We start from the raw sequence: 16,156 nt of genomic DNA, 5'->3' as shown, positions 1-16,156 counted from the left end.
TTTTGCACTGTGTTATGAAAGTCACTTCTAAAATTTTTAAAGAAACCTTTCGCAGACACACACAAAAGGTCAGTTTCTTTCTGACAGAAAAAAAGTGGTTTGAGTCAAGCGAGACTGAGATGATGAGTCAAATTTTTAACATTTGTGGGGATAGGAGCTACCAACTCTGAAGCGGTGGCAGCGCTAGGACCGAGAGATGAGAGAGCTGAGCAGGGCTGGCTCCCGCTGCAGCAGCGCCGAGGGGCTCATCAGGCACCCTGACGCCCCTTTCATCCAACCAATGCAACCAAAACACCGGATCCCTTTTTGCCAGCCGGGGGCCTGATCGAGCAGCCTCAATGCAACCACCACCTTCCTCTCTGTCCTAAATGGAGCTAAAGGCAAATTCTAAATGCTCCACGAGGAAACTCTGTGCTGCACAAAACACCTTTGGTTTACGTTTGTACAGCAGTAGTTGATGGAGCACATCAAAAGACAGAAGCGGCAGCCTCAAGGAATTTAAAACCTACTATTGTAAAGACAAATAAACCCCCCCAGAGGACAGGTGGGTCCGCCAGATAAAAAGGCAGAGCCCCACTATGAAGCGTTCGATGTCACACCGTGTTGCAGACCAGGAGGCTGTTTCAAGCCTGGTTGTATTGAGGTGAGGAACTCAAGAATGAAGATTGAGGCTTTGACCCCAACCTGCAAGTCTTATTTAAGCTGCACCAGCGCTCCCTTGCTCTCCTGCTTGCAGATGCCATCTGTGCGACAGCGTTGGGCGGGGTGAATTAAGGACAGTTCCGAGCAGATTTTCAGCAGTAACCGTCCACGAACAGAGGGCCAGGGAAAAGGCTCACAAATTAAAAGCTGTCATGACAGCGTCTGGTGTCACTCTCATCTACTCCTTGCTGGAAGTCCTTTAGGAGGTCACTCCTGAGGGTGGAGAGATGATACTTACTATCCTGGAGAGCTGAAGTATCCCATAGCCGAGGTTGCAGAAGAGGAGAAGAAAGTTGTCTAAAAAGACGCTGGCAATGCTGAAGTACTGAAGAAAGAATTTCTAGCGCTCAGCCTTGGCTGCAGAGTTTAATTTTAACTGTGTTAAAAATAGAAGCATATGATAGGAACCTTAACGAAAAAATTTACAGCTCGAGTATTCACGCTGCGATTTCACTGCGGCCCCTTTCCACTCCCCTTCTGCGGCGCGGGGTCGGGGCGCTGCCACGTTCCCCTTTCTCTTCTGAGCCCCTCTCTACCTGCACACTTTCACAGCCACTGACCTCGGCAGCACCTTCGCCGCCATTTACGGCCTTGGGGGTATGCTCCACGTGTAGAGCGTTTGGCTTTTTCCACGTGAAGAAAAACAAATGGGGTGTTTACTCAACTCCCTTCTCAGAGGCTGAGGGAGAAGAGGGAATAGCCTGCCGGTCCTCTTTTTGCCCTTGCTGCCTGCATCTTCCTTGCAGCGCTGTTTATAAATACCCCAAAGTTCATTGGATTCTGCTTCGTGTAATGGCCACATAAAACCAAGTTACAGCAGACAGGAGGTCAAGATTTATTGACCTAGGTGCTTAGCAGCTTGCCTGCAGTGGGTTGGATGTTCAGTACAAGTCATCCCTGTCCCCCCGCAAGCTGGAAACTCTCAGATAACAGAGAGAGCGCCAATTCTATTGCTAAACAGCATTGAGGAAGGCAATAAAATAGAAAATCCCAAGTTGTCATGACCTGTGATTTGCTGTGACTTTTTCTGCCCATTGCGATAGCAAATTCAAACTCCAACTAGAAGAGCTTCTGGATGAAGCCAGATCAGTAATTAGGGATTGACTTTAGTGGGAACACAAAGCCTCCAGGAGCGCCCCTTCTCTTCTGACTCTGCTCCAACACACACCCCACATCAGGCCCTATGCTCTGAATTTTACCTGCAATAAAGCAAACCAACAGAAATGCTCAGGTGCTGCCAGAGGCCACACAGATGCAGAAGGTGGTAGAGGTTAGTGAGCGGCACAGCTGTGCATGATCCTCATGAGCACTGACGGAGTCTGCTCTGCACGACTGTCCTAATCCCAGACCCTGAGGAGCTCCTGTAGGGCGTACAGGCATTTCACCGTTTGTCTGCAGCATTTGCTGACCAGTTGTACGTAGAGATGAAGATGGAGCCTGACCTTTGCTGTCCCTCCCCTTTATCTGTGTGTGTGAAGTCCAACTCATCACCCTGCAAATGACTCCATCTCACCTGCTGGCGTTTCCCCCCAGAAGACTGGTGACAGCTGTGCTGGGCCCCAGGTTACCCCAGCACCTACACAGGAAGCCAATAATTTATGCCACATCCATTGCCTTTTCCTCACAGCCTTTGGAGAAAATCCTAGAGCTGGGTTCAGTATTTAGAGCTGCAGAGGTCGCACCACCATGAGCTAGTCCTAAAGAGCGCTCGAAGGCCAACACTTTCACCGTAGGGAACGCTCCCTCCATGCACAGGCATTTTGTGTGAGCATGACGCAAAAATTCTCCTGACATACGGTCGCATCAGCCACAACTTTAATTACCTAAAGCACCGACACCCACCAAGGAGGCATAACCATCAGCAAATCATATTTTACCTTCTCATTTCTAAAGCTCGAGAGGCCGCGTTTTCAGACTGGTCTCAGAGGCCACTAGGTTTTTCCACACTGAAACTCAGAAACCGATGGTGTGACTCTGGAGCGTTACAGCAGACGCTGGTCACAGTTACCAATGGCAAGCTGGGCTTGGACACCGAGAGACACTGCGAGAGACACGAGTCCTTGAGTCAAGCTGCAGCAAGGGACACCGAGACCCGGAGCCGCTCCCTCTCCTTTGAGGAGGAGACGGCATTTCATCTGAGCTCTGGCCAAACTGACACAGCAGCACTGAGCTGGACACAGTTTAGTTGTCTTGGATTTGACTCATCCACATTATTTTTTGGTCTGAATCCAAGCTACTTATTTTTAAAGTAGACTGCGATAAAATACAGCTGCTGTGGGATTGGCTTCGTCAGAAACGTAAGTTTGCAGGTATTTAGTCCCCAGTCCGTAACTGCATGCGGGCAGTCTGCCCACGCGCCACCGAAAGTTATTTGGTTGAGAAATGCAGCCTTTGCACAAAAGTTCCATCAGGGCTTTTAGCCCAGAGACTTCAGTCTTAATTTAATCCAGCTGCCACACAAGAACCATTATAATCAATGAACAAAAAGAAGATTTGCCCAGTCAGCAACAAAACGCCACTTTAAGTACCTACATATTTGAGAATCCAAGTAATGCTGCTATTCATAAATAAGAGGCTTCCAACTGAGCACATAACAAATGAAGTACAGTGACGCTGGGCCACAATGCGTTTAGAAAAGGTGGGGGCCCCTCAAAAACAAAGTATGTTTAGTCAGAGCTGGGCTTTCACCGCCAGCAAAGTCACTGAGATAGGCTTGCGTTCGGTGGCTGTTTTCTGGCTGACAGCTGGCCCCGCCGTCCTATCAGCTGAACACTTATTTATGCAAGTCTCACACCACCTTAACCAGGAGCAATTTTTACCCTCCTTCGCACGGTTTTGGCCCAAAACATTACGTATCAGTGCTGCCCACTCGGACAGTGACCCCAGGACACCGTCATATTCATTTTTCAGGTGTGCTGAGTTTTTTCTCTCTAGTCCCCGGTAGATCAGAGCGAGAGGAATGTAAATTCTTACCGCATTTCACACAGAGGCAAGTGCCCCCTGCTAATCTGCGGTGTTTTTCCTTCAGTTTGCTCATTAACGTAAGCAGCCCGAGTGTCATGTACCCTCCGTTTCTGCTGATAATGCTCAAAAGGTGCAAGGAAGAACATACTGTAATTATCTAAATCAGATCCAGACACAGCGGCAGCATTACCGTATTGTGTCAGAGCTATCTGAGGTGAAAGAAAAGAAAGAGGAAAATGCCAGTATTCTACTGGTAACCACAGATGCAGCTTAAAATGTTACAAATGTAACAGGAGCCGTCACAAAAACTGCAGGCGTGACACAGCAATTTCAGTAAATACAGCGCAGTAAATTGCTTATTAAATGAAGCTGCCCTCAAACAGTAGCTGCGGCTACCAATTCAAATGCTCCAATGACATGATTTAACTGCAGGAAATCACACCGCTCCCATCCCTTTCTCCATAACCCTGGGACTTCGGAGGAGCTAAAAAAAAAAACAAAAAAACAAAAAACCAAACCACCTTCCTGAAGTGGGACCCCTCGTGCGAGGCACAGGCAGAGCGCACAGAAGGGCAGCGAACGCTTCTGCGCTGCGCCAGATGCTCTACTTCTCCGGGTAAATAGAACTTAACCTCTTGAACCGAAACCCTTGGACCCCGCGGGATGCAGTGAGTTTGTTTGCAAATGTTGTTCTCGGAAGGAGCGAACAGACCACTCGGGCGTCCTGCCCGGGCCAAAGAGCAATTAGAGCGGCGCTGGGGGCAGAAAGGCTGTCGAGGGTCGCTGCCCGTCCTCTCCCCTTCCCAGGCCAAAGCACGGCCCCTGCCGTGCCCGAGCTCCACCCCGATCACACCGTGTTTTCTCCCATTCTAGGAAATTTACTGATCTTACAAAAAAAAATAAATAAATCAAATCGCATCTGAAAGGCGGATGCGCTAAGTGGGTACAGCAGCGTGACACCACTGAATCCCTCAGACTTTTCACAAAGTGACAAACCCCCATGAAAGAGGAAATCAGTAATTTATGAACCGGATGCTCCAAAGGATGTGGTCCGGGGGAGGGACAGCCCATGCCTGCTACTGGGAGTTTTCTCCTCTCTCCGGAATACAGCTGAGAACAGCAGCTCTCAGTTCCGCGCTTCCAAACCCAGGTCAGAAGTTACCTGGACCAAAAAGGCAGTACATCTCTCGCATCCAAAACTGCAAACACCAACAACGTGATCTCATTTGAAATTCCATGTTTTTCCTCAGGGCACAAATGGAAAAGATCAAATTTAAGAAAAATGCCTAGAACACAATAATAAAAAGGCAGTAAAGCAGGGCCAGTTACACAGCACGTGAACCGCAACTGACCGTACGCGTCCAAAGATCAGCACGTGCAAAGGGTGATGCTATTTTGAATGAAAGTTGCCGAGTGCTTTAGCCCAATTAATAAAAACCATATGTGTGTGTGCTCAGACTAATCCACAGGGCATCCAGAAATTGTTGAAGGTAAAAGAGAATGACCACAACTGTTTTAAGACACAAAATGTTCACTTCTTTATAGGTCGGTTGCAAAAAATAAAAAATAGCAGGTTGAAGTTGCCAGAAAGATTCCTTGCTACAGCATAACAGCTTAAAAACACACTCAAAGGCTACATCGTTGGAAATGTGGCATTCACAGTTTGAAACATCTAGCAGGAGACTGGAAATTTAGCTTTGGTATCACGGAGCCACCACCTGCAGGTTTTGGAATAGATCTGCCAACCCCAAGACACTTCATTCGTGAGTGATGCTGAGACAACGCGCAGAAGAGGGACTGCTGAAGTCACACACACGCGTGAGGGTGGGGAAACCGAGACCGCAGCGCACTTGCTTACTCTTGGAAAGAGCAGCACAACGCTGTGTCTGCTGGGGACCTACCAGCTGGACCACCACTTGGACCAGAGGCATATCGGGTTTTTTGGAAAAAAAGATGTATCATTGGTGAGAGACGGGATAACACTTCATCTAATTGGAAGGAAGCAGCTTATTAAACGTGAAGAAGAACTTACATGCACAGAGGTAACGAATCTCAAAAGATCAACATTTTCAAGCTAAATCACAGGTTCTGCATTTTGAGGACTGGAAGATGCAAATCCTGCCAATATTTTTTTTCACTGGGCGCTGGACATGATGCTCCTGTCACAAGTAAGACACAGCTGCAAGTCTGGCTCCGCTCAGGAACCACGTAACATAAGGTTACACGTACGATCCTCATGTTTACAGTCCTGAGCCGGGCTCATTGCACTTGTCCACCTCTTCCTTTTGGGGAGCCGGGAGACAGATTTCGTGTTTACAAGGGGAGACTGCGCACACACAGAGTTGTGACCTTCCAGCAAGAAGTCTTCCACACGACTCCACATTTCAAAGGCTGACTTTATCCTACCCCACATAGAACATAAGCCCTACTACAGCTTGTGAGGTAAATCCTTCCCTTCCTCAAATTTACAGGTGCCTTTTTGAGCAGTCCACATTTTAAAACCCCCATGTAGCTTAACAGACCTGCTGAGATGAAAACTGCCGTGACTTTGTACGTTTGTTGAAAACACCAGTTAAAATTAACAATCTCAAAAGAAATCCCTTCTACCCAGCAAATAAAGATTCTTTTGTTAGACTGAAACCAAGGGAAGGGAGCGTTCACAGAGTAACCTTACTGCCTTGAGTGCTGGTCTGCAGAATTCTTTATTTAAAAATAAAAATTAAAAAAAAAATAAATTCTCTTTTTCATTCCTTTTTAAACAGTCTGTGTGAAAAAGGACTGAATTGCTTCTGCAACTTAGCATTTGTTTCTGAACCACTGAAAGTTAGCTCATCACACTTATTCGGTACTTTTTCCTTTTGCTTGCGTAAAGTTCCTCCCAGCAGAGGTGAGGAGCAGAGCGAGCACTGACCCTGCACCCACAACGCTACAGCGCTTCCCACGCACACCACCCCTGAACGCCTTCAGGCCAGGCCTGCGAGTAGAGCGTGAAAGACAGCACTCCTGGTAATAGTGGGAGAGGGAACGGGGGAGTGGGGGGAGAACCCACCATGTCCTAGGACCGGTTTTAAAAAATAAAAAAAATTAAAAATCTTAATTTGCCCATCACCCTTTTACAACAATAATGCAGGGGAAAAGAGAAAAAGAAAGAGCTTTTTTTAAACCTGTACAACTGAGATTTAAAAAGAAAAACCCAGCCTTGGCTTCAGCTTCTAAGGAAGCTTGTGAGGTGAAACAGGGCCACGTGGAGGTCAGTAGATGATTTACAGGGCGGACAATGCAATCGTGCCTAAAAAATAAACAACTTAGAAGTGAAAGCAAACCAGAGAGTCAGGTAGGAAGCAACACGACCCCCAGCCATCACGGAAGTGAAGACTGTGCAGCACACAAGTGAAGACGGACCCAGAGAAGTTCTTGAGGTGACTTTGTTAGAGGTACGCTTTGGGATTGTTTTCTTTCATTGGAATAGCCTAGCGCAGTCTGACACAACGAATGCACCTCACAGCTTGTAGATTAAAGGTACAACTTTTCTGAAGCATCTAAAGGATTTAGGAACTTAAGTTGCACTGCAAATTCCACAGGAATCTGATCTGTAATTAATTAGACTCTTCTGGAGTGTCTTTGTTTTTTGTTTTTAATGTGTTGTTTTCCCTTGGGATCTCGGTGAATATGTGTTTCAAAATCAGGATGCGATTAACTGGAGCATCCCACATTACAGAATTACAACGAGCAGGAGAACTGATGTATGCAAGTGTTCTTTCTGGTTTCTTTTTCTTCCAATTTCCTGGAGTCACTTTTAGTTTCTTTCCTGGACAAAGGGGTTTAAGGCTTTCTTGAACTAAGCCCCTCGTTATGTAGCCAACTACAGCACACTGGAAGCACAATTATGCTACTAAGATAAGATGAAATGCAGCGGTGATGCACCAATTCATCATGTTTGGGTTCTTCTAATGAAGCCCATTACTCACAGAAGAGAATTTTCTCAAGCAGTTAGTCACCAGCAGACAGCTTTCCCTGTTACTCCTTCCTTTTCTACAGCTGGTGAATAGTCTGGTCCTTCCCTCACCATCCCAAAAGTGCAATATTAGGAAAAGTCAACACCTAAATTAAAAGTAAACAAACAGTATTTAACTTTCCCTTACCCCAAAAAATTAACATTAGAACAGAACAGCTTTCAGGAGCAAGCCAACCTTTTTCATTAAAAAAAAAAAAAGACGACAAAAACAGCCTGCTGTCCTTTTAATACTACTGAAAGATATTGAGTACCTTTCTTTAGCTTATTAAAATAAGCATAAAACAAACTACGTACTAATTACAGCTTGCATAGAAACATTTTGTTTTGTACTTTGTGCAAATCTTACTAAATAAGGCATGCTTGAGAGCTTAGGTAGCAATGCAGCAGTTATCAAAGAATGCTGAGAAACTGCAAGGAAAATTCCAGGCAGTCTGCAATCCACAGCCACTTACACAGTTCATTTGACTTCAAAGACCAACAGCTGATAACTGCGGATCTCTCCACAACATAAGGCAACATGGTATGTGTAGGGTCCAGCACCTGCTTTCAGCTAGTCATGGGTTTAATACACATAAGATCACTTGAATTCAAAAAAACCTGAGCCCCTAGTTAAAAAGAGGGCTTCAGATGGGGATTGGTAAGAACCCCATTTCAGGGGAAGGGAAGGGAAAAGGGGAAGAGGACAAAGACATGAAGAAGCACCACCCTTCACGTAGAGGGGGTCTGTGCAAGTTTTGTGTGTATTTCTATACCCTGAACTGTCCCCATGGGACAATGTTTTTCCAAACAAACCGTCCTCTAACAAGTTATCCAGAAGAGTATTTCTGGAACAGAAAAAGCTAAAACGTTTGCCTCTCTTAGCCAACCTACGAGTGTCTTTGCAGAAATTCAACAGGAATCAGTGACACTAAAGAAGGGTGGCTGTGTAAAAAGGAGGAGATAAAGTAGGAAGCTGCAATAAGAGCAGTATCAGAAATCTCTCAAATAACTTATGTAGCACAGAGGGAAATTATAAGGCCTAAAATAAGGTAAGGTGGAATAACATTTTGCCTCCTTCTTCCCCCTTCGAATCAAGTATTTTCAGGAAATATTGAAGTATAAACTTCTTTTGTAAGCAGCTTTGCATTAAAAATCTGTTTAAACTCCAAAAGTTTTTTTTAAAACCTGTTTAAAAAACCCACTAATAATAATCCTCAAAATCCCCTAGTATTTTGTAACATAAAATGGAATGTTCCTGGGCAAGTGCTGCCAGCTCCTTCAGGAACTCTGGGAAAAGGGCAGCTGCGAGTACGGCATTCCTCACGTGTGCGGGAAGGCCGGGATGAGCCAGGCCTCTCTTTCCTTTCTGTCCCAGGAAAGGCTGCAGTACAGCCGGGTAAGCTTCAGAGATGTTCCTTCCTTTCCCCGCGTTGCTGCCGTGCTGGACGTTACCTAAAGCAAGGAAGAGAGGAGAGAAAAGGAAAAGAAAAAGACTCAGTATATTAAGCACACAGAGTATTTGTACAGTGTCCAAAGCCAGTTTACAGGGATTGTGCTGTTCAGAGCTGTAGTTTGCAGCACCCAGACCAGGCAGGGAGATACTCCACTAATCCAACATTTTAAAGTTCTACGTGGCCTGATTATATTGCATTTTTTATTAGCTATCTTTCCCCAGGTTATATATTATTCAGTTCCAGCTCTGATGAGAGAAATATGTGGGCAGAAGAGGAGTCGAGGGAAAGCGTAATATGGATTTAACTTATGAAATAGCAGATAATATCTACCCATCTAGACCCAGCATAGTCGGCTCAATTTAAGCGATACTGTGCTCTAGCCCTCCCTTGGATCAAAATATTGTTTGGACTTTACTTCTCTCTCTCTTTCTCTATCTCTATCCTCTCCCCGTGAACCACCGTGTAAATGGGTTTGAGACCGAGCTATCACATCACCGTGGGAGTCTGAAGCAGGTTAGAAACTAAGGGAAAAAAAACATTTGAAAATTTGATTTTTCTACAGCTGTAACACCACTAACTACAGTTACAGCTTACCTTTAACTCCCTGTAAAGCAACCAAACGTTAAAAAAAGAGCAAGTGAAAACCACCGTGTGCCCTGCTATATGATCTCTGCTGCCAGAGTTCAGAGGATCAGGGCTCAAGCATCAGGACGCATGGAATTACACTGACAGCAGCACTTAAATTTCAATCAATTGCTCCTTGTTTCAACCTGAAGCAGAAATGCACTTTAATTAAATGATAATTAATTTAGTGAAACTACAAAGGTGACAAAATTTAACACTGACGGAAATAAATACTTTACAAAGAAAAATTAACTTGCAGAACTCGCTGCCATAAGGTGTCATTGAGGCCAGAAGTAGAGACACCTAAATCCCGTCTAACTTACCAGGGGATGTTCTCATGAGCTGTATAAGTAAATCATTAAAAAATAATAAGAAAGGACTGTCATATTGACTCACGTACTGCAGATAAGCCAAACGCCACATGGCTGCATGAGGAAGAGGTTTCCCTTGAAGTGCATGCAGTTTATGTTAAAACACCTCAGTCTCAGGTTGCACCACCCTTTCTGGAAAACCTCTGCAAGCAGCTGAAGGGACCTGCAGCTGGACACAGACACTTCACCCCAGGCAGCAGAGCAACCCCTCTGCCCAACCCCTCTGCATGTTTTCCTTCTTACTTGTAGTTCTCCTAAGGCACTGGGGAATTACTGTACACTTCCAAATACTCGAAAGGAAATTTCATCTTAATCATCTAACAGGGTAGTAGTTTTCTCCTGTTTCAAAAAACCTTTCCAACTCCAGACTTATCAATCATTCATATTGTTATTCTACAAATTTTTATCTACTGGAGACAGAGTACAGGAATTTCAGTTCTGTGAAAAATTCTGACTGTGGGAGGAAAAACAACTTAAATTATGAATTACAATGAAAAGATAAAGTTTTGAGCTTCCCTTGAAGATTTTTTTAGATTTTTCTAACATCAAAATGTTTCATAATTAATATTTTAAGTTTTTTAAATCGTTTAGCCAATATAACCAGAATGCTAGTATACTGTCAAAGCTTTTTTTTTTAACTCTTCCCTTCAAAAAGCATAGAAATTTATGTATTTCCCTAAACACATTTTCATTTAGATTTAACTGCTTATTGGGGGAAAATCAAAAAGCAGCAGAAAAAAAAAAAAAGCACAGAAAGCTGGTCTAGGGATAAGAGATTTGATTTTCTTCTTTGACCAGGATTGTCCACTTCTTTCTAGGATCAGGATGCAAACTGAATCATACAATTGAGAAATTGAGAAAATGAGTACTCTGGAGGTATTATTACCAATGCACTGAAAGAAGGGCAGCATTTCATATGGGTTCTACATCACGACAGCTCTACGTATCTAACCAGAACCCAAGCTGCTGTTTAAGAAAACCACATACTACTGCGAGCAGAAAATAACACATCATCCATCTCTGCTCAAAAACCTTCAGAGACCATCAGCGTGTCAAGAGAAAGGAAATGTTCTCGAATATTAAGGTTTTACAATTGTGTCCCCCACTAAGTCTGGCTTCCGTCTTTCAGGTGTGAATTCTGTAGGAGGTCAGTGATGCTCAGACCTGTAAAGAAAACTTTGGGGTTACTCACCACTTCCATTGGGAAGTAGGAACATCTAATTTGCATGATGCTCAAAAGTGGCATTCAAGCTAATGCAAAGAAGTCCTCCGGGAGTTCCTCATTTTATTTTTATTTTTTTTCATTTACCATTATTGTAGCAGTTCCTACCTTGCACTTCTTAATCAATATAATGAACTACCACGGGTTGATGGACTACTGAGCCAACTTGCCCCAAGAATCACAGTTTGATTACTTGCATCACCGGTCTTGTTGAGAACCAAGTCTGCAGTTATCCAGACATTTATTTACTCTCCATCTATTTGTCAAGAGGTGCCTTCTTTGCAGCAGTTGCCACAACGCAGAAGAAAATGTACAAACAGTGTGACTAAGCAGCCTTGTTTCAAATTCCTAAATAATGACCAGCATGAGTCAACCTGGCAAATTCTGAAGCCCACAGAAGAAAACTGACGTAAAACAGGAAGCATAAATAAATGCCATCGGGAGTGGATTATATAAAAGTTCTTTTTGCCAGCAGCTGAAAAACAGGACATTAAATGTTGCCTCCTAATCACATCTCCCACATGCTAGCTACAATACCATCTAATTGTAAGGCTTTCTAACCTATAGCACCAGAATGTAGAGCCTAAAATGCTACCGACATTTGCAATACACAGCTCCTTACCGCAGGCGCCTTCCACAGACAAATTCTTCGAGAAGCAGCCTTAGCAAGATCATAATTTTATAGACCAGATGTACTGCAAACCTTAGAAACACATACCTTGCTGCCAAGAAACTAGGTAAATTATTATTCAAAGCCTTGAAAAATGAAAACACAATTAAAATGGCACATAAAGAGTCCTGCTTTCCACACCCCTGGAAATCCAAGGGAAGTATCAACAACTTCCCAGAGGCATAGGCAGAGCAGGTGATTATTAATGACACCCAAAGAGGAGTAGGCCACACACCTGTAAATGCAGCCTCTCTTGATCCCTGTTGCTGAGTCAGCTCTTAATCACTGCGGTCACTGCTCTCACCAAATTCGACACATCCCCATCGCGTGGGAAGCTGACTCTTAAGGGAAACCTGCACCCAACGTTGCCTGCTCAGCAGCGTGCTGAGAACAAGCAGGTCCCCAGGGCAGGGCCCCAACTCTACCAGCTGCCTCGCTGCATCTGGAGAGTTCTTAGTTAGAACGTAAGACTCTTCATTTTGCTTATTTTCAGTTGCTTCCCCCGCGTCCCTGCAAATACTGGTAACTGTCAAGACAGGTGTAGCATGCGCTGTACTTGAGAAGCAGCAGATGTTACAGAAGTCCCCTGGAAAGCTGCCTTGTTGGCATGACACCTGTTTAACTCCCCACTGCTCTCCAAGTGTCCTGGCTTTTATACCCCCCCACCCAACTTTTTTTTTTATTTTGTTTTTCATTCAAGAAAGATATTAGCCAGAAAACTGGGCTATCTCCTTCAGTAGTATCCCAAACCATGATATGAAGCCTTATTCAATTGTTGCAGAAACCAATTCATTCCAGACTTCTGTCCTCCCTAACATTTATCAAAAAAGAACCAATGACTAGCTGAAGGTCAGGCTAAAAATAAAATGAAATCATGCACATATGCCATCTCACCTCATGCCTGGAAAGCAAGTTTGTTTACGGCCAAACTGACAGCGAGCCAAGAGCTGATTTTGTTACTCCTCTAAACAGACATTTTCTGTAGCAAATAAAAGCTTCTAAAGAGCAAAGAATATCCAAATAGATCCATACACTGTGGCCCACAGAGCATCATCAGGTTAAAGTCAGAAGGGTACATCTGGTTAATGATATTCACAACGCACCACAACCTACTTTTAATCATGCTGTAGAAAACAAGAGAGGTAACTGGTGAGTCGTTCCACCCAGCGCTCCTCCGAGTGCGGTTAACATTTACCTTTGGTTAGCAATTCTTCTGCAGCATCAGACATGTCCACACGAAAAAGCAAGTACTGTTGGGCCTCCAGGAGAAGACCTGGGAAGTCTTTTTCAATGGAAGCAAAATGTTCAATTTTATTTTTCACAGATGCCAGCACCTGCCAAAACAACAGTAACAGTTACTTCTTCCTCCCTTGCTCCCAGCGCAGCCACAGACTCAGGCCTTCTGTAGCCGCATTAAAATAAGAGTTACGACAAAAGTTACGGTCATACAGAATTTCCAGTTCTTTGCACGAACGTAATTAAAAGATCGAAATGAGATGAGAGGCTCTCAGACAGGTGGGAAAGCAACAGGTGGAAATGAAAAGAACTAACATAAGGTTTAACGAGACACCAAAAATAACTGTTCCAATGGGCATGACTAACGCCTGTGGTCAAATACCTGATAAAGTGACCGCACACTAGGCTGAAACACCATGTTGGTGTTGAGCAGAAAGGAGCGAAGAAGAGGCTGTGGATAACTTGCCAGCTGAGTAACAATCCCAATAAGCAGCAAATTTACATGCAAGGAATTCTCCAGCATGTTCTCCAGCTTCGACAACACTACGCTGATGAACGGGCCTGCAAGAAAAGAAGAAGAAACCAATGCTTTTGTTTTCACAGAAATAAAATCCTAAAATCTAGGATAATAGGCATTTAAAAGCAATTTTGATCATAGTAACCAACCAAACCAGACCTCCCACATGCTAATTAAAGCCAGCAAGGAGAAAACCCAAACTGTATCTGAACAGACAAAATAGACTTAACAGAGGTGTTAAAAGCTTTCGTGAGTAGAAACACTTTCGCTAGCTAGCCGACGAGTTTACAGTAATGGCATATTTAACATGCCATTTAACTATTCTACTTTACGTGTGCCAATAAGGACTTAGCCCAGTATGTTATGGTCTACTGTTCTACTCCCCTTGAAGTTAACTGAAACGGTACCACTCGTTCCAACGCAAACAGAATCTGCCCTTTTTACACTTATGCCTGATTTCTGTGAAAGGACTGGGTAAAGTAAACGATAGCTAGCTTTCTTGACTTATCAAAAAGCTGTGCTTTTCTAAAGAAAATAGGAAAATGCTACTCTAAACATAAAAATCAAGACCTGTGATAGTTCACAGCACAAGAAAAGGCATTTTCAGTACTGCAGTCACACAAAGCAAAGACGACATTAAAATAGATTTATAAGTGAAATCATTGGTAGATGTAGGCTTTATCATATAAATGTCACCATTAAATAATAGCTTTAGTTTGTGTGTTCATGCTGCGGGATAAGCACTGAAACACAAGCATTTACCAAGAAAGTACATAAACCCTTAGTGTTCAAGCTTAAGAAACCTTTGCAAAGCTGAGCGTGACTTTAACCAAATAATACACGTGGTTAGATGGTTGAGCTGGTGAGATGCTTGAGGCAGTCTGTGCGAGTGACCTAATCCAAGTGTGTTAGCAACACCCCTCATCTCACACCCAGTCCCACCACACCAATTCTGGCTGTGTAAAAGCGAGGGAAACCACACAGAGGAATCCCTGGGTGACACAGCACTGCGAACTTTGAACATCCCACCCTAGTCCCCGGCACAAGATGCATGCCCATCCCATTCCAGCTCCCCCCAGCTAGCAAATGGCTGCCAGTTGGGCTACCTGGGCATAGCTTAGCCCAGTTTAATCATAGAATCATCTAGGTTGGAAAAGACCCTTGGGATCATCGAGTCCAACCATCTACCCTACTCTACAAAGTTCTTCCCTACGCCATATCCCCCAACACCACATCTAAATGACTCTTAAACTCATCCAAGGATGGTGACTCAACCACCTCCCTGGGCAGCCTGTTCCAGTGTATAGATATATATAATATTTCTGCTGTAAACTACGGCAGAGGCTAAATCAATTCTGGGCCAGTGCAACAGTAAGGATCAAATCAGAAGTGTCTACATTGCCACTTCACCTAACAGAGCATCACTAAAGGTCGAAGTCTATCATTTTTTATAGCGACTGCAAGTACAAAGCTAGCATTTCCTCAAGGCTCATCTATCATGGCTAATGCCGGCACAGCTCCACTCACAAGAGCAAAGGTAGGAGGGCCAGTGTTGACAAGGCTTTATGTGGCTGCTACCTTTCAACCACCATGTCAGCCAGCGGAGTGGATGTTGATATCACATCCTGAAGGAATCCCCCACTGCCTGGGCACCCAACAGAGCAACCCCCAAAACCTTTTGTTGAGATACAGTTTCTCCTGTCCCAACATAACCTACAGCTTCCCCTCTCACATTCATGGAGACATTTTCACAGAGCTCCTGAGGACCACAGTGCAGTGGGAGCTCCACTGTATCAAGAGGGATTTCAGGAGGAGTTGAGATATATCACTGTTTCTCTCCTCTAGGTCAGACTTCAAAACTGAGTAGGTAAAGCTGAAGCCAGTACTTGTTACTGCAGTGCCACTGCAAGAGAGGTTACCAAGATATATTAAAAAAATTCTCAGTGGCAGAGTGACTTTTCCCCCAAGAAACAGGGTGAACAGATGAGAATTCAAAAATTATTCCTTGCCTGACTGTGCATCTCTATGTGGCCATGAAGTCAAGCACTGACTGGCGCAGGAGGGAGGGAGCAAGGGAGGCAGAGGGTGGGGTGTGTGTAATAAAAATTCCTGTTCTGAACACTACATTCTTTCTTTCTCAGGGAAAAACAGGGATGATAGTGTTTAATGCTTTTAAACTGGACATAGACACCAATAGGACTTTTTCTTCATAGATTCATGGGCCTGAAGAGAGCATCTTTGCACTGCTGACACTTACTGGGTGTAGGAAACTGTCTGGTTATTTGATTCTGCAGAGAGAAGCCCCATCCCGTGACGGCATCCCGAAACAGTGAAATCAACCAAAAATCTTTATCACACACATCTACAAACATAATACAACATTCCAAATGAAATGTATTATT

At 44.1% G+C, this 16,156-nt stretch overlaps 1 protein-coding gene across 1 annotated transcript in view; it reads right to left on the bottom strand.

The window, feature by feature from the left end:
• Positions 1-8,861: 8,861 nt before the first annotated feature.
• FHIP1A (FHF complex subunit HOOK interacting protein 1A) overlaps positions 8,862-16,156 on the bottom strand; it is a 37,527-nt gene continuing 30,232 nt past the window's right edge. Inside the window, exons 9-11 of the mRNA XM_074147959.1 lie at positions 13,620-13,798; positions 13,197-13,335; positions 8,862-9,112 (exon numbers count right to left, since the gene is read on the bottom strand). Of these exons, the coding sequence (XP_074004060.1) occupies positions 8,862-9,112; positions 13,197-13,335; positions 13,620-13,798 (569 nt within the window). The remainder of the gene's footprint in view (positions 9,113-13,196; positions 13,336-13,619; positions 13,799-16,156) is intronic.

The sequence above is a fragment of the Numenius arquata genome, chromosome 5, assembly GCF_964106895.1.
Source record: "Numenius arquata chromosome 5, bNumArq3.hap1.1, whole genome shotgun sequence".
In the NCBI taxonomy this organism is placed as follows: domain Eukaryota; kingdom Metazoa; phylum Chordata; class Aves; order Charadriiformes; family Scolopacidae; genus Numenius; species Numenius arquata.
Note: the sequence above shows the minus strand (reverse complement) of the source record. Positions and strands in the feature narration are given on the sequence as shown.